The 19341-nt window shown below is 46.8% G+C and overlaps 1 protein-coding gene across 1 annotated transcript in view; it reads left to right on the top strand.

Annotated features, from left to right (window-relative positions):
* The first annotated feature begins 11458 nt into the window (after nucleotides 1-11458).
* Nucleotides 11459-19341, top strand: part of NUAK1 (NUAK family kinase 1) — a 50086-nt gene continuing 42203 nt past the window's right edge. Inside the window, exon 1 of the mRNA XM_083821522.1 lies at nucleotides 11459-11843. Within this exon, the coding sequence (XP_083677648.1) occupies nucleotides 11547-11843 (297 nt within the window). The 5' untranslated portion in view covers nucleotides 11459-11546. The remainder of the gene's footprint in view (nucleotides 11844-19341) is intronic.

Here is a 19341-nt window from a genome sequence, read left to right on the forward strand (position 1 = left end):
TTTGATGCAAATCTCTCTTTGTATTCCACACTTATATTGGTGCCACTTTATGCCCATGTAAATCCAAAGCAACCTCTCCGAGGCTCTCAGTGCTACTTCAGGCTTTCCCTAGGTACCTGGGCATAGAAACTGGAGCTAAACTGGGTTGGCAGGGTCACGACAGCTCATGTCAGCTAAAGAGTGGCTTAAGTCTTTTATGTCAGGGGGAGAAACACAAGCAGAAGCATCCTGTAACTGGAAGCGATGGGAGAGCAGCTCCCCATCAGAGGTCCCCAGTAGTGACCCCATCAGGGAAAGCCTCTTCCTGGGCAGCTGCAGATGTAATGTTGCTCTTTGTCCCACCCCAGCAGCTTGGATTTCTGCAAAAGTCAGTTTTCTGTACAACAGGGGTGGGATGCACCCAAGCATGAGGAGGAGGCAGGACTCTGGGTGTTTATGAGAGAATATCAAGGAGTCCCAAATGCATCTGCAACCCCCTGCCCTCTTGCTCTGCCCTTGGACTGCCAGGCGGAGAAGAGCGATGAATCGGTGCCGGTCTGGCACAGCTGCCAGGATCAGGCCCTCTGCTTTGGTACGGGTGTCTTTAGCTTAGGCTCCTTAGGGACTCATCTTCCAACCGGCGAGAGGGCAATGCTAGAGCTGTTGGGGGAAAAGGCGTCAGCGGGTGAGGGGACAGGCACCCAAGGAAGGCAGCTGGGACCTGAACCTTTCCTACCACATGCTGGGTGTGATGCTTCGGGTCTCTTCTGCCTTGGCCTCTTTATAGTAGCCTGTGTAAAGTCGATAGTTCAAATCAGTTTACCTGTTCTGGCACTGATTTTCAGGAAAGCAAAACTTAAGGAAATAGAAAACTGCTTCTGGTGGATTTCAGTGCAAGGTTAGGTCCAGCGAGGCCAAGCAGGTGTGTGCTTCTTTTTGCTAACTGCATCACAGGAGGGTGAAGGTTCTCTTCATTCTGGTCATTCATAGCAGCAGGAGGGAAATGCCTGTGAAGGGAACAGGACAATCCTCAGCACCAGCAAGGCACTGGGGAAAAACATCCCCCCTGCAGAGCGGGTGTTGGATGAGGGCACTGAAGGCCTGGCTGCCTTCTCATTGAGGCTTGGTAAATCTGAAGTGAGTGTAGAAAAATCAGAGGCACTGCACCTGCAGAAAAAAACAGAGTGAAGTGAGAAAGGAAACCGGCTATGGACGTCATTACCTAGCATCTGTGCTTAAAAGGCAAAATAAAAATTTCCTGTGACTTACTCTGGCATAAATTAGTATTATTTCTACCAGAGTGGAGCCACACTGGCACAAGCACAAAGAGAAATGGGGTTTCATGGAGAACAAAGGTTGCTGTATGAAATCCATCACTGGTGTAAGCAAATCCATTCTGCAGACCTCAAAGGCACCATGCCTCTTTGCACCCATGGTGAATTTGGTTCGTTTTCCCTGGAGGCCTTTTTCCATTTTAAATATAGCATGCACGCAGATGGTCAGGGCTACGGCAGGGTGCACAGCTTTGTACTACAACAGGCAGCTTGACGTTGGCTTGAGCACAGTGATGTGCTCCACCGTGATTACATTTTGGGGCTAACAGCGAGCATTATTTCAGCTCCTTGTCATCTTTGGCTTTGAGGTTGCTTGCAGACCCTCAAGCATCAAGGCAAACATAAAAGGATATTTAATATTGACAGAATTTCTTGTATGGCCACTTAAGCAATATGATCTGTGTACATGCATAAGTACATGTAGATATTATTATTTATATATATATTCATATATGTGCTTTCTGCTCTTTGCTATACCACAGATACACCCATGCACATACACACACGGTTTTTATTGATTATATTAATCCCTCGGAAATTAGACACTGCTGTGTGTTTTGACTCAATATATCTCCTTTCCCTCAGGGTCAACCTAGCCTTCATTTCAGCATGCTGCATACCCGCTGCTCCCACCCAGCGCTGTGGCAGCCGCGCATAATCTCCTCCTCCAAAAAATCCCATTTAGCTCTCACGAGCTCGCTTGTGATGGGGACTGGTCTGCTGCTGTTTCTTGTCGTTTCAGATAGAGACATTCCCATTAGACTTCTGCAGTACCTCGCAGCACTGGAGGATGGGGCCGACAAGCACACCGCCGGCAGCTGCTGTTCTCCAAGGTGTCTCTGTAAAGCTTCACCTCGCAGGGTGAGCACAGGCCCTGGTGCCCTCCCTTCTGGCTGGGCAGCAAGCAGGGGTCGTAGACTGAGACCTAAGGGTGTCTGCAAGTGATGAGTGCCACAATTAAAGGGGGACGAGATGGTTGAGAGGCATATTATACACTGTGCCTTTCTTAGGTCTGTGCCCATAGGTACAAGGGCTTTGCTCCTGTACTGTAACGCAGCAAGGTCCCGACTCACAGCCCGAGACATCCGCTCACCCACGGTAAGTACAAACAAGCGTTCAGGTTTTGTCTGTCTCCTTCTGACAGCTTTGAGTGCAGTATGCCTAATACTGTCTTCACCCACACTCTGTCTGGCTTCAGTCGCAATTGGCATCCAGCTTTGCACGCTGAAAATCATATTTACCACTAAAAATACTACAAAGTACTTGTAAGGTGTTGCTGCGAAGCACTGCTGCATGCTTCTGCTTTGCACAGAATTTTCTACAGGTGGTCAGCCACTGGGTGGTGCTACAGAAAGGGTCTGCTCTGCTCTGCTTTCTAAAGAAGCAGCTTTCCTCTCTTTCGTGAGTGTTACCCAGAGATCGCACTAGGTAACGGTGCGGCGAGAAGCACCTTTTTTCCTTTTGTCATGCTAGTATTGCATTTTCAGTGGTCAGGTTGAAATTTTAGAAATCTATCTATCGTATTTCTCCACTAAACGTGTGTTTAAATCATTTCCCTCTATCAGGTATGTGATCTACGCAGTTTGAGCGGAGCTGAAAATTGCAGGAGAGGGGGCACCCCACGAGGACTCACCCATTTGAAAACGAACATGTTCCACAATACCTTTTGCTTGCTTTCTCCAATGATCCAGCACTATTTTATATATATATATATATAAATTACATGTATTATGTATATGCATATATTATACATATGTGTATATAATATATAGTATATTATATGAATATGTATATACATATATTATATGTATTTATATATATACTATTTTATATATATATTTTAAGCAGGAGGAATCAGACAGAAGACTTCAAGTGGTATCATGGTAATGGTGGGAGAAGGTCCATAGTTTTCAGAGGTTTTGCAGCACCATCTGCTTGATCCCAAGCGGTCCAACTGGTGTCACCTTTGTAGGCTCCGGTGCCGGCAAAGCCTCCCGTGCATGGAGCCCTTGTGGAGATCAGTATAAGCTGAAGTAAAGTGAGAAGGATTTGGTCTTGCTAAAGCAATGGGAAATATGCAGAGGTCACATTGCTCCTCTTATTAAAATTGGATGCTTTTTTCATCTTGGTAACAGACCTTCAAAAAGGTTCTTTAGAAATGAGTGTCCTGTTCCACTGAAAATAAATCTGTTTCTTTCTTATAACACAATTAGTGTCAGCAAAGCGTTCTGCAGATCTGAGAAGATTTATTTTTGTATAATTCTTGGGAGGCAGGAAGGAGTATTCCAGTTCTGTAGGAGCGATAAGGAGACACAAATTTAAAAGTGTTTTTAGGCACTGGGCCAGATTTTCTGATTCACCACGGCTCATGGAGTACAGTGAGGAACCTCTCCAAGCCTCTACGGACTTGATATGGAAGGTAGCTCTTCCCTACACACAGCGTTAGCCAAAGTGTTGTGTGCTTTGCGTTGACATGGAGAAGCTGGTGGTATCTATGCATTGCCCTGCTTCTCCCTGCAGGATTTTTGCTGCATCTTCTCTTAAGACCTGTGTTGCCTTTTTGGGGTTGTTTAACTGTGGCTGTCAGTGGCCTCAATGCGGGCTGGAGAAGCTTAGAGGTGGCTGCTGTGTGGACCAGCCAGCACCAGCACAATATAAAACGAGCTGTCCCTTTAGCATAACAAGCACATCCCTTCCCCAACCCTAACCCCCAACCCCAGCCCTGTCGCTCACCCTGTGGGGGGCTCAGCAGTGAGGATAGTGCCGGAGCCAGAGGGGCTGCTACTGTCCTCCTGGGGTGGCATCCTCTGCTCCTTCGTGCCCTCCACAGGGATTTTGACGTTTGCTATTCCCTTTTTACTGCCTTAGAAGCACAAAGGATATGCAGGGAGCCATGAAAGCTCTCCCCTCGCAATTCCCTAGGCAGCAAAATGAAATTTTCATGCATAATGAGTCTTTGATCAAGTTTGTCACTTAGCCAATTTGCTATTGATTTAAAGAGCTCTCTCTGCTAGAAAATAGGCATAAAGGATGCGAGTTTAAAAAGATCTAATGGAAGATTATATTAGATCCCTGGACTTCTGTACATGAACAGATTCATTTTCCATTTAACTGTGCTCTGTACTTGACTGCTCCAGGTTTCTGAGTATGTCCTTTCCTGCAGAACTCATGCTGTATCACTGGTACACATCCTGAAGTTGTAATACTCCATTTACATCTTCATAATTGCGTGTTGTAAAATGATTACACAGTCATTAACAGTTTTTATTATTTGACCTAATTTTATTTACAAGTCATAGACAACACTATTTTCCAAAGCCAGGAAGTGGCTGCAGACAAATGAAAAGTAAACAAAATAAAACTGAAGGAAGCCGGCAGCCCCTGCGCTGAGTGTGTTTTCTAATTTTGCATTGTTTTGACTTTGACAAGCTAATGATCAGCGAAGAAAAAATGCAGACAATCACAGTTACGAAGCGGAGCCGTGATGCACACCCGATGACCAATTCCAGTGTTTCAGGGGGAATTTTGAGAGCTGCGGGGGCAGGGGGTGGTCTCTCAGAGCCAGACAGCATGCCTAGCGTGGAGGTGGTGGCAAGGTCAATTTTAGGCAGGATATGCTGTCATTATCCCAAATACTGCTGGTCAGTGACAATCTTTGGGAAAAGCTTGTTTAGATGAATGCATCCAAAGGTATGATCATCCAAAACCTGATTGATGCCATGTACAGCACCAGTTTTAGCAAAATATCCTGTGCTTAAGCTTCTTCGCTCTAAGAAATATATATATTTAAGAAAAAAAAAAGAAAAAGAAGATACTTATATGTCTTTTTTTTACTCACTATGTTATTAGAATAGCCTTAACCTTGTATTTCCAAGAAAACTGGTTATGCATCTAATAGCTGCGTGAAAAGAGCTGCACAACCCAGACACAGACCCACAGACCTCAACACCAACACGAACACCTCGTGCAAAACATGCATTTGGTTTTCCTCATTGCAGGCATCTGCGCAACGACTGCCACACAGAAGCCACAACTGAAGCTAAAGCACCGTTCCTTGCAGGGTCTGCCCAGTGGCTGTTGTATCTCGATGCGATCAGACTGGGCAGGAAATCCCAGAGCCCTGGAGGGATGTATCTGCCCCATCTCATCCGTGAGTCATCCAGGATGAAGGGGTCATGACGGCAAAAGTTCACGCTTCCCCATTACGTTCCCATACAAACATCTCTGGGTGAAGGCTCCTGTGGTGTGCAGCTCCCTGAGGTGGGCTGGGGGCCAGCAGCAGGATGCCCCCAAGTCGGGGAGCGCCTTGGCTGTGTTTCGCTTGCTGCTTCCCCCTTCTCCACTTCAGCTGCCTCTCTGCCCCAACCCAACCCGCGGCCGCACATCTCCACCCTTTTCCGCCACAACCCACAGGCCCTGCTGAGGTCTAAGGGCTTGGGGTTGCAGTGCCGAAAACCAAGGTTGAGATGGTTCGCTTGCTTCACCGCCTGCACTGCTGCGTCAGGGAAGCTGGTGACAGAGGCATTGAGAAATGGTGTCAGGGGGACAACTGGTTGTGGTGAGACTTTGGAGAATCCGTGTGTGAGGAGCGATGCTGAGAGCGGTGGTCCCACGTGCAAAGTCCGGCTGTGGGCAAAGTGATCCCGGCTGAGACCCAGCTGTGTACACGTGGCCCGATGTGCTGATGGTTGATGTAACGCAGCCAGCTTATCTCTCAAAATATCGACAAAAACCCAGCGGAAGGAAGGCAACCAAGGGCAAAGAAGGGAAGTGATGAGGGCAGTGTGCTGTTGAGTGACTTAATTACTTTTTTTCACTTCTTTTTTGCTGTTTGCATCGGTGAGATGTGCGATCCAGCAACCCTAGCCCACCACAACTCCCTGCTAGTGGTGCTGAAAGCTGCAATGTTGGGTTTTCTTATTACAGCCTGCTGATGTGGGTGGACTTTAATCCTGAAGGGATTAATGTTCAGTGGGTGGAAGGGAAGCCGGTAGTTTGAATTGTATGGCTCATTTATTTAATAAAAATAATATATAAATAGCATACTAAACACTTGTGCCATCACAGAGCTTTACTGAAAGAGTATCTAAGCTGAACAGAAAAACAAAAGCAACACATGAAGGAAAAACACGTACTTAATCCTTCTGGACATCCCGTATTCTGCAATAGGAGAGACCTTGGGCCTCAGCCCCTGCATTTTACTTTTTTCTCCATCACAGTTTGAGTAGCTTCTCCTCACTTGTCAGCGAAGTTGGGTGCCCCAGAGCAGCAATATCTGTGGGAGCTTCAGGTATCGTACAAAACTGTTGAGTATAGAAAAGCAAATGTTAAATGGATAAAATTCTGTGTGTGTCATCAGCATGCAGGCACACACATGCATATGTAAATTAATTTCAGATCTGGAGATGTAAATTCAGCTGGTGGTTGGTATCCTCTGTGCTGTGAATGTTCCAACAACGCATACCAACCAGTAGAAGTAATAACCAGAAGGTCAGGAAAAAAATGGTAACATGGCCACTGCCTAAATTCTCAGTTAAAGCCACTGAAGCAAAGGCTGAGGCTTGGAAATGGAATTTTAGAAGATGCTTCGTGGACACACAACTGTCTGAATGAGCCATGTCTCAAAAGGCCACTGCTCATCAAGGTAAAGTTTTACAGGGATTTCTACAGAGAAAATGAGTGTTACAGTCTTAATCCTGAACTTGCATGACTCCTGTAATTTCATAAAGCGTGCAATCTCGAGGATTGGATGTGATCTGTCAGGGCAGATAATATGCAGATACCTGCTGCAGGAAACAGATGGATGCCAGCCGCCTCTCTTTCTAAAGCATAATCCCTATCATTGAGTGGAGCACATTAACATGCTTTCACTTCATCCGACCAAAAAGCTCTCTATCAGCGTGTACTTACACAGAGGAGAAAGTTCAGTTGAGAGAGTGCCCTCTGGATTTGCCTGCCAGCATCTTCCAAATATTTGCAGTTCTGTCATCCTTGGATTTGCAGACTGAGCAGCGCTGAGCACTTTAGCTTGGTCCAGCAAGCTATGCTTTGCTTGAGCATCAGTCAAAGCGACTCAATTGACTTTAAGATGTTGGTGATGTGTTTCTCTGTGCGCAGACTAGAGCTCAACAGACAGGCTGAAACCTACGCAAGCAGCATATTACTTTTACATATACAGGTCCATCGTATCCAGGAATCCCTTCAATGCTCTTTTCTCCCCTTTCCTGTGTCTTGCGTTCTATAGAGGTTGCAGAGAACAGTTAAAGAAAGTATTTCAGTTCTCCAGCAGCCCCTTGGAAGCCTACCTTTGTAAGGATGATTATAAAAATAGCTTCACACAAACACTGAGGGGTGCTTACGAGCAAAAAGCCAGTTTATGTTTAAATGACACCATCTCACCAAGCTGCGCTGCAACGGCCGTCGTTGCACAGCAAGTACCTGGCCTCAGTTCATAAAATAAGTATTTGTAGCAAGCATCTTTGAAATCCCGTGATTATTTTTTTTTCTTTTCAGCTAAATACATGAAAGGAATTAACATCAGCTCTGTGAATCTGACGTTTCATTCTAGGCGTTAAACATTTTGAGGAGACTTCAAGATTTAATTGAAAGTTATTAAAGCCGGTGCCTTTTATCCTGAGTGTCTCTATGTCAGATACGAAATAAATTGTGGTTTTGAAACTTCCATGGCAAAAAATAATCCTAAAAATGTACTGAGTTTTATGATAAATTTATATTGCTGACATGTTGCAATCTTTTAAGATTTTTCTCCAACTCACACTGCCTTAAGGGAGATAAGCCTACTGAAATCAATGGTTTTATTGTTATTATTACAGTTATCTGCATAGTTTAGATTTGGTACAACATATCCTCCAATACTGTTTTGCAAATTAAAGCCTAATCCTATTTCCTTTGAAGCTGGTTAGCAGAAGCCTACTGGTTTCAATGGGAGGACAACTCCTTCTTGTGAATAAGGAAAAGCATTTACATAAAATAACAATGTCAGAAATGAAGAATTCCCTAGTGGTGTCTGCAAACTCAGAGAGCTGAAATTCTCACCAAATGTTTATTTCAGAAACAATGAAACACTGCATTTTTTACACTGACATGAACAACTAGAATGATGCAAATTACCTAAAAAAGCCGTTTTTTAAGGTTTTCTACATCCACTCTGACATTGTCTTGCTTTTCTTCTCTGATTTTTACTTCTTGGCATTCTTATACATGTTGTGAAGGACACTGGTTAAATATTTGCTCTAGTGATTTTTATTCCCATAGTGACAAGTATACTGATTGCAAAGCTGACAATATGCTAAAAATGAAGAGGAAATATTTCCACATATTACTGATACACTTTCTCTATTTATCATTATTTTCCAATCCCATTGCATATGAGCACAGAAAGTTTCTTATGCCCAGTTTTTATTCATACATTTAATTTGCTTAATGCCGTCTGGCTTCACATTTAAGAGCGTGGAAATTTGAAAGGCACAGTATTATTTCTAATGCTGTACCTGTGCTTATTCCATTATAAAATTGGTATTTTTCATTTTGGAGCTTCTGGTATTTTATTATGCCTTGTATCTGTCCAATCGCAATATATAGCAATGATTCATGACATATTTCCTTACGGAACTGGTGGTGTACGCTTCCAAGCAGTTAAAAGAGAATACTCTCGGGAATATTAACAACTCTCGTGAGCATAACATAATGAAACCTATTTTCATCACTGGGATTGCTTTTCAGCTGTTTGAGAGCTGTAAGGGACCTGGGCACAGGCTCTACCACGTTCACCCCAAGGGAGTTTCCAGGCAGCAAGAGACGAACCTAGCTGGAGACTGTCCCCTGCCGCCTCTGGGTGGACGGAGCCGTTCCTGAGCTGGTCATGCAGCCAGGGCGCAGTCGGCTGGCTCAGATCCTGGTGCAGGATGTGGGCTGCTCCAAGCTGGGCTGGGAGCAGGGCTTGCACTGGGCGTGCAAAACCACCAGTCGCTTGCTACAGTCATCTGGACAAACTGCTGCAGCCTTGGCACTCAGCGAGATCGACAGTCAGATTTAACCTGTTCAAGTGAAGTTGGGTTGAGGTGAACATGTGCCAGGACAATTCTTCACTTCTCCCAGAGAAGGGCACCATTCTGTCGCCAGCCCTCCTAGCTCCCTCCTGCCTCTTGGTGCTGCTCCATCCCCAGCCCATTCCCCTGCCAATCCCTCCTTGCAGCAGTGCTGCCCTCTGTTCCTTCGTGCAGAGGTTTTTTGGGGCATTCCCCCGGATCAAGAAGTGCTACATAAGTGGGTTTCAAACTGGGGGAGCAGAAGGCAGTCGGTGCAGGAGCAGACCTCCCTCTCTCTCAGGCACTGCTCTATCCTGTGCCAGCTGGCAGGAATGCAGTAGCGCTTCAGAGCTCTAAAATAAAATGAAAAATATGAAAGCTACTGATGTAGTTTTATTTCTAACAAAGACAAGGCCACAGACTTGTCATCCTTTCCACAACTAAAGCAAAGGGAGGGACTACAGGAGGACACAGCTCTCTCTTTTTGTATAGTAACAGAGAATGAGGCTTCCCTTACCCTTTCTGCTTTGGACTAGCCAGTTTGTGATGCAGTCTGTGAGATGTTACATTTCAAGCTCCAGGGCTTAAGCCAATATCTAGCTCTTAACAATCAAGAACCTAGTGTGGGAGGCATTACTTCCCTCTGGCCACTACGGGATTCTTCCTTCCTTCCTCAAAATGTGCAGCGTGGTGCTGACTCCTGTCAGGAACAGGATATTGCAGCAGACAGACTTGCCTTGAGCCAGTCAGGCTCTTCTGCTGATCCTAAAATGTAGGTGCAGAGATGGTAATTACCAAGAAACTTGTGTTTTCAAGTTTATCAAGTCAGAAGGGCTAAGGCTGCATGCGGCCTCAGAAAAGTAAGTTCCTGGTCATCACCTCAGGAAGAAACCTCGAGGAAGGCCAGCCTTACCCACCAGGCCGGTGAGCTAGAGGAGCCCAACAAGAGTCCTCACCAAACCCAGTGTCTGGATATCATCCCATCACCTTGACGCTCCTGGGTTAGTTTCCTCTGACAAACCCCAGCCTTCCCATGAGCCAGCTAGACAAATCAGTTCAGCATACAGGGCAACTTCTGCATCAACGCTCCCCCAGCGAGATGAGGGATCGGCTTACTAACATCCTAAATGCCATGCCTCGACATCACTGCAACCACGAGGCCTAGCCTGGGATTTCATAGGGTCTCCGTGTTATATTTATGGCTCAGTCTCAGCTGCACCCCGCACCTGAAGGGCAGCCAGTGGGGAGGAGACAGGGCCAGGACCCTCATGTCAAGGCCTTAGCATCTGCCCAGCAAAGGGGACACACTGGAAAACGCCAAAGTGATCGCACTCCACACAAATTCCCCACTCCTCCAACAGAGGCCATCCACCTTCAGGGCCGCGGGCTTGAGGAGGGCTGCTGTTCTGAAGGAAACATCTGACTCATCCTAACCTTGGCACCGATTTATATGCCTGCACTGGTTTAAGTTTTCAAGAAGTCTTTGCAAAAGAAACAACCGGCTTACTCAAAATTGACGAGAAGTGTAAAAATGACACTTTTATTTGCATTTAAGGGCTCCTGAAAGCGGAGGTGAGGGCCCCGCCAGCTCTAGCCCTTGGCACTGTGCTGCCTGGATGTAAACCGGAGCAGGAGTTGGGCCCAGGCAGGTTTTTTACACGAGAACGGCTCCGGGAGCGGGCTGACAGTGCCGGTCCCTGCCAAGGCCAGGCAGGGGCTGGGTGTGCCCGTGTTTTCTCTGCGAGTTCCATTGCATGGAAACCCTACAGGAAGCCCTCGCCCGTTGGGCTACCGGGGAAAATTAAAGTGCTGGAAAAAAAAGAAAGAAGAGAACCATCGAACCACATTTTCCAGACCTAAATTTGGTCCGGCTTCCCCTGGGCCTCTCTGCCGCAGGTGCCCGCGCCTCACGGCGGGGCCGCGGCCGCCCGCCCGGGGGCTTCGCCCTGCGGGCCGAGGCCGCACCGCGGGGCTTGGGGAGCGGCGGGGCCGGGCCGGGCCGGGCCGGGCCGAGCCGTGCCGGGGCGGAGGGGCCGCCCCCGGGGCCGGCGGGGAAAGGGGAGGGGAGCTCGGGGCGCCACCGCCCCCCGCCCCGCCCCGCCGCGCCCCATGGTGCCGGCGCGGGGCTGAGGCAGAGGCTGCGGGGCCGGCGGGGCGCTCAGAGCCGCGCCCGCCGCCGCCGGGCATGGAGGGTGCCGAGGCGGCCGTCCCCGGCAGCAGCAGCCCCGCGCAGCCCCGCTGCTCCTCCTGCGGTTCCGGGCCCGGCGGTGGCGAGGCTGCGGCTGCGGCTGCAGCGGCCATGGAGGAGCCGCTCGGGGAGGCTCCGTCGCCGGGGGTCGCGGCGGGGCCGAGGAAGCAGCAGGGGGTGAAGCGGCATCACCACAAGCACAACCTGAAGCATCGCTACGAGCTGCAGGAGACCTTGGGCAAAGGCACCTACGGCAAAGTCAAGCGGGCCATCGAGCGGTTTTCTGGCAGAGTGGTAAGGCGGGGGGACGGGGGTTTTCGGGGGGTCCCCGGGGACGGTGGGTCTGGGAGCCCCCCGTGGGGCCGGGCTTCGCCTGTGGTGCGGGTCCGGGGCAGAAGCTGCCGCATTTTGGGTGTCGGGGTGGTGCCGTGGTAAGGCATCGGGGCATTTAAAATTGATGTGTTGTTATTGGAAAAAAAACCAGGGTGGCTTATTGCTCTTGTTTTGCTTTTACACGCGTCCCTCCCGTGCACGGTGGTTCTTTCCCAAGTGGAAATTAGCGCGGTAGCGAAACCTGTCATGCTCCCGGCTAGCCGAAGCGGCTCACAAAGTCCTGTCAGAATGGCAAATGTCGGTCCGTCGGTCAAAGCCGCCGTGATTCAGTCATACTTTAGTGACCCAAACTTTGCTGACACATAAAAAAAAAAAATCGCAGGGACTGCAACCCCAGCCCCATTGGTTTTTACGACCCGTTTCACTGCTCGGTTGTGCCGGCTGGCTCGAGACTTCAAGCAGCCCGGAGGTTGTCCTGCAATAACTCAGCTGCAGCATTTCCTCGCTGGTACAGCGCTCCGGCAGAGCACAAAAATGCGATTGAAGAAACGCACACGTTAGCCAGAGTTATTGTCATTTTCCCTCCGCTGAAATATGTAACCGATCTCGGAGGACAGGCGAACGAGAGGCAGGCGTTGCGTTAAGGGCTGCCCAGAGAAATAGATGCTTTTCCAAAGAGGTCCTAGCACAGCTTTTCATATGAAGGAGACTAATTGAGTTTTCACTAGACTTCATCTAAAACCAAGGCATTTCCCTAGTGACATTACAGGTTTTGTTTCATTTGTCTCTCTGTTTCGCTTGTCTGGGAGCTCAACACGCACCCAGAGGCAGAAGCAACTGTAAAACAGCAAAGGGAATTGCAGATGCAGCGGCTTTAATAAGAGACATTTACTTTGCAACTGAATATCTTTGTGTCGACAGTGAAAATGAGGTTTCAGCCAAGCTGTGGAGTCATATCATGTATGCTTTCAGTTTATTAGCTCATTTGGAGGCTGGCTAAAGAGAAACCAGAGATGGACATCTCCGCACATGCTCACTCCAAGTATATGATTTTTAAAGTTTGCTGCCTTGGCTGTTTTACAGCGTCAGGCTAACAAAAGCTCCAGGGCTATATTATTTACTTACTGTTATTTCGTAAGCAGATAATTTATGAGTTTCATTACGTGGTGCAGTAAATAAGAGAATACATCAAAAATCATTTGAAAAGACTCGATCAATTAAAAAAAATTGACTGTATTGTAAATGAGATTTGGTTTTGTGAAGGGTCCTCACTGAAGAGAGGATGTAGCATAGATGCGTGTCTAAGTTAACAGCACACCTGTGGTCTTTTTGTCCTTAGCTATGGTCAAGCTCTTCAGCTCTATAGCTAAAGGTACTTCAGTGATATGGTCTGAACTGAATTTGTATGGCTAATGCCATCTCGAAATGGAGAGAGTGAAAATCAAAATACCATTGTGATCTCAAATGCCATAAAAATGCTACACTCGCTCTATCAGCTGGTATGTAGAAGCTAAACAAATCCTCGCAGGGGTGTTAGTTTTATACTACAGTAATATAACCCTTGGCGTGTGGCACTTCATAATTATTAACTAGTCTACAGGCAAGTTGTGGCGCAACGTGTCTGTTTGAACTTTAACATCTGCGAGTGTATGTAAAATATCCACATTTTGTCTGTTTACAGAATAAAAGCTAGTTGTTGGGAATCTGGCCAGACCTAAGCGAGCAGAAAACGCTTCTTGCTTTCTGACGGTTTTCCTGTCTGGCTGTTGCACTGAGCACTGGTGGCTCTCCGTGGATGAGACAAGCGCTGGCAGGACGACTGCTCAGAGAGGCGCAGAGCTTCCCTTCATTTTTTTCTCCCCTTCTCTTCCCATTCCTCTCCTGTGATGTTGTTAGTGGCCAGCATTGGCAGCACGAGCGGGCAGGTTGGCCTGGCTGTGGCGGTGTGTCCAGCAGGGGGATGCAGGAGAGAGCGCTGTGGCTGACACCGCTTCCACTGCAAGTTGTCTGACAACCCGCGGCCAGGTAGCTGCAGTCCCAAGGTCGCTGCAGTCCAGCCTGTTGGCTTCCTGTTCTGCTACTGGTTTAGCTAACCGTCTTTTTTCTAAGCAGCAATTGGGAGCTGTATGGTAGCAGATTGCAAAGCTGGACCGGGGAAGTGGCGCTGTGTTCCCAGTCATCAGACCTCTCCATCCCTCTCCTGCTTGGTCTTGCCACTTTTCTCATCTGTTAGCATCTCTTTGGCTGTATGGTGTTTCGTAAAGATATTTGCATGATTAGCTGGGCTTTTAATGTGAAACGCGAACACTGGGTTTGTTGTCATCCATATGGCAACAATAAACAGCTCATGAGTGAAAGAGAAATTGGCAAATGTGAGTTAATGAAGTAAAGCCAAGGTGCGAAGACAGTTCAGTCCGAGGTACATGTATGCTCTCGTCTTGTGCCGTTGCGGGATTGCAGTTGGCTAGAATGGAAGTAGTATTTGTTACTTATTAACAGGCTTGCAGGTTTATTCAAATTGGTGTAGTTTCTTTGTCTTTCCTCTTAGCTCAGTGAAACGTGATCATAAAGTTTCCTGCCATAAAGCTCCAGGGTAGCTTGCACGATATATATGTCGTTTGTTATTGGAAACAACTTAGGTGAATTTGTGTACTAGTTACCACAGTGACTGCAGACAGTGCTGTGTGCTGCACGAAGCCGTTAAAATAATGCCCACCACATGACGTACGAGGTGCCTAATTTCGCCAGCAAGATTTCCTTCATTAGTACTGGCTCAGTATGCACCGTGTAACTTATGATATTTTAAATTAAGGCACCTGTTAGTGAGTGTAGGGATGAAGAGATGATATTGCAGGCCTGTGAAGTGACACTCACGTTGACATTTCTGTGGGTGTTTTCTCCACTTGTCATCTTGCACATGTTAAAGCAAAGAACTGAGCTTTTGTTCATGGTTTATATTCAGGCTTTGCTAGCCAAGAAATCCCCAGCTACACTTATGTCAGCATTAGATAAGCTGTGCATCGACCACCTCTGGCTGATCCCGTGTGTGGTGTGCGAAGGACGACACTGCTGGGCTCCTCGGTGGCCAAAAGGTTCAGCTGGAGCAAGTTCTTCTTGCAGTGTGATTTTCCCCATTGCAAGATCTGTGAGCTTTTCTCCCTCCCTTTCCTTAGGCTGCACTTGGGAGGCAATGGGGAGCAGCTGCAGGGGCCTCCTCTCTCCCTTCTGAGCCAGGACATCTTTTCTTCCTCCTCACCAGCAGGTGGAGGAAGCACTATTCTTCTCCAGCCGCTCCTCCAGAAAGTTAATTATTTTGGGAATTGATGACAAGCTGCAGCCCGACATGAAAAGCAGGCGTGCGGCGCATATTTGTGCGGGCGTGTTACGGTTCGTGGTGCATGCTGTTTCTCTCTGCAGAGTAGAAGTGCAGGTGGAAGGATGTTGCCGAATTAAAATCCAGTAAGAAAAACAAACTTTAGATCAATAGAAATATTTTCAGTTGCAACTCCAGTGAACATCTTTGCTTTGAAACAGCTCTGCTGCGCGGCAATGTCGGAGAGTTGCACGGGGTTTGGAAACTATGCAACAGGAGCAGATTACGTGAAAGCAGGACCTGTGCTTTGCTGCCTTTGGTTCTGTGTGTTACTACAAAAGTAAAACATGAGCACCAGCAATGACAGCTCTGTCATGTCAGGAATTAACGCTTTGTGTGCTGCTCAGCCGCTTGCTTGTTGGCGGTGTGTTTTTTAAGGGTTCCAGATAAGGTTAAATTGTGCTCGTGAGTCACCAGGGATGGTGAAGGCCAGGCGGGGCACTTGTCCCAGTTCCCTTCCCTGTTTTGCTGATGCTTTAAGGAGGATGGGGGCTGTCCACTGCCTTCAAGTACCTATCAAGAGCTGGACTCTTCTAGTCAATAAAACTCCCATGTTAAAATCATGTTTATGTTGCAAAGTCAAACTCTCCACAAATAGAAAATGTTGGTGTTCTTCTCTTCCCTCTTAGGTATGTGAATTATCTTACCATCTTTAATGACATGTTAAACTTCCATTTTTTCCTGAGAACTGCTTCATTTGGCACCTGGGCCACTACTCCATACTGATTTTTATCTTGATCCTTCAGTACAGATCCTTTGCAGAATGATGTCCAAATCTGAGGCTGCTTATTTTTTTTAAAGATTCTTTGTTGTTCTTATTAGGATATCTTCCTTTATTGCAGACACCGGTGGAAGTATCTACACAGCACTGCTGTGATGTGAAGTGCTCGTACAGTACTTTGCACAGCAGGATCCTGATTCATGAATGTGTCTTCTACAGCTATGATAATACACTTGAATAATAGTAACAATGGCTTGTATCATTACCCTGTTTTATACGTGAGAAAGAAAAACTTACAGATTAAAGCCAAAACCATCATAAGTGTCAGCTCATTTTGAGAGCACAACCTAACACCTGATTTTTTTCCAGCCATGTAGTGTACGTAACATCAGGGTCCTACAGATGACAGCCTCCTCCTGCAGAGCTCCGTCACTCTCTCCTTCTGGGCTCTCCCTACACCGGGCTTTTGTCCTGGTATGACTTTCGGCGTCAGTCTCCACTCCTGACCCCTTTGCATTCTCCTCGTGCTCCTGCCTCTTGCTTTGTTCTGCGTGCCAGTGCTGTGACCCGCGCCGAAAGCGCGGCCGTGCTTGCGGTGCCAGAGCTGGGAGCTGCCGGCGGGATCCGTGCACCTCTGCAGCCGTGTGGGGCCAGGTGCTGCCCAGTGGGAGAGGGGTCCTTGCACAAACCTAGTGCCAAAACCTAACTGTTTGCACATCTTGAAGAAAGGAAAAAAATGTGTGCTTTTTAGGGACTCGTAATGTGACCAAATCTGGACATGTTTTCATGGTGCTGAAGGCATGTTAGTGAAACCTGGGCTGTCCTTCATAAAAATTTTTACAATTTAAAAACAAACAAACAAAAACAAAAAAAGACATAGAAATTCTAGATCTGGAATGAATGCCAGCTTGAAACAGTATTTGGGCTTGCACATGGCTTTGTTGTTAATTTATTTGTACCACCCCTAGTTATTATCTGTGAGAATGATTAAAAGGGGAAGAAAAAAAACCCACTAAATTTAATCTAATGTGATTCACCATGAATACTGTAAGCTTATTGCAATAAGAGTTGCCACCTGATTATATAAAATGACTTCAGTCTTCACAAAAACACTTGAGTAACTGAAATGTCAAAGATGACTTGAACATTGAGGGCTGCAAACAGAAACAACTGATTACAGCATGCAGACCACAAGATGAGAGGCACCTCCGGTCCTTGTTGGAGAGGTGGATTCGTACAGAGGAGCGCAGGTCAGTGGTATAAAAGTCTGAAAAGTCTGGCTAGCCAGCAAGGGGTCATCTGAATATGTTAGCTTGTCAAATCTTTTACCAAATTAAAGAACAATGTGTTCTTTCTGAGCTTTGAATGGGCATCAAGTAAAATTCCTTTGAAGATTTTGTACTGTCTTACAGGTGAATGAATTACAGAGTCATGAGAAAATGCTGCTGCTTTTCTTTTTTTTTTCTTTTTTTTTTTTTTTTGATTGGATTGGACAATTTCAGGCAGGTCAATTTCCTCTGCCTCAGCACATCCCATTGTGAAAGGATGCTGCTTCATACAGAGAAGTTAGGCTAAATGCAGGGGCACATTTTGGCCTGATACATACCTATTGTGAACCTACTAAATGTGAAATTCACAACAGAATTTGAGCCGATGTTTATAGCACAGCCTTCAGCTCAAAACACTGTAAAATGCCTGAGCATTATTGCATATGGTTTCAAAGCACCATATGCTAGAGAATGCAACAGAATGGAAATTGCTTGTAGAAAGTCTTTCATTAGATATGGATAAAATATACTGTGTTTTTTGGTGGCATGTGTTTTAAAAATTATTATTATTTTTTAAGAACCACAATGTGGATTTGCCATGTGGAGACAATTATTGTATATACTGTAGTTTGGGGTCATACATGTTGAATAAAACGTGTGGAATGTGCAGTTCTTGCGAGCAATTGTTTATTCTTTGCAGAACTGTAATCGTAGTTAGTCTGTGTTTTGTCTGGTAAATAAATAACTGGAGAGCCTTTGCTGAACTGAAGAATCTGGAGGGGGCACGTGGTGGCCAAGCAGTGCCAAGGAGGAATGCCCTAAGTGGGTTAAAAAAAGATCACAGAATCATTCACGTTGGAAGAGACCTCTGAGATCACCTAGTAGATCACCTAGTCCAGCCTCTGATACATCAGTCTTCAATGCGGGCAGGTCAACATGTGTCAAGCCATGATGATCCAACTGCAGACCATATGGGACGCATTTCCAGTGCCCACATGCCAAGGATTCACAAACTGGCTGCTGCCCCTGGCTTTGATGTGGACATCGCCCTGATTTAGGTCTCAGCCTCCCGTACCGCGCTCAGGTTCCCCTCTCTGTCTGCACGAAGCAGGATGCTGACACCAGAGCATCTCCTCCATCTGAACAAACATGCTCCTCACAGAAGGACACTGTCTTCTACACTCTACCTATGTAAAGTGAGACCAAAACCATACGTTTTCTGCTCCAGTGCCAGCTGATGCTCCTGAAGGAGCCGTGCCTTGGGCTCAGGGTGGGATGCAAGCGGTGGCAGCAAGGAGCAGTGGTGGCAGCTGCCAGCACCTCAGCAGCTGCCAGTGTGGGCAGCGCTGGAGGCTGCTGCCATTGCCCAGCTCTGACGTACAGTTTTGATGGTTTGCATGCTACCACTGGTATGCGTGTTAGTGTGGGCATCTCCAGCCTACAGAGAGCACTGGTCTCGTCTCTTGCTTGCATCCTGCCCAAGTCAGGGTTTGTCCCTAAATCGCCCAGGCGTGCACCTGCCATTTTATAGAAAATGCTCCTGTTTGTTAGCCCGTGATGGGTCACTGTACTTGGCATAGCTGGTATGTCAGAGGAAATGTCTCGCATGAAAAGGTCTCTTCATAAATATGCAAATTATATTTGTCAGCGTTTTCTTCAAATATCTTCCAACAGATGTGGGTACCATGTGTGTCCACTTAATAAACTAAACTCGAAATAATTTCCACTTTGCTAGATATATGGGGAATAGCCAGGGGGGCGGGGAGTGAACTACAAAGCAAGGTAAAAACTGCATATGTGTGCTGTTATATTTGATGACCAATTCATTAAAGCCATAAGTGTATCCAGGCTTTCAATAGTGTTCTCCTGCTGTTGCTTCCTGCACTCCCTGGCTACAAAATCAGTCTCTATGGCTCTCATTTGTCTTACCCACATGAAAGACTTTGAGCATCTGCAAGTTATGATTTGAGAAGTATCTGCTTTTAAACAGAATGTATTTATCACCATGTCTTCACAGGCAACATGGTACATTGTATAAATTAGAGGATCCTAGACCTTTGAACACTAGGGGGCTGGGTGAGATATTCCATGAGTCGA

Source organism: Anser anser (assembly GCF_964211835.1).
Source record: "Anser anser genome assembly, chromosome: 1".
NCBI lineage: Eukaryota > Metazoa > Chordata > Aves > Anseriformes > Anatidae > Anser > Anser anser.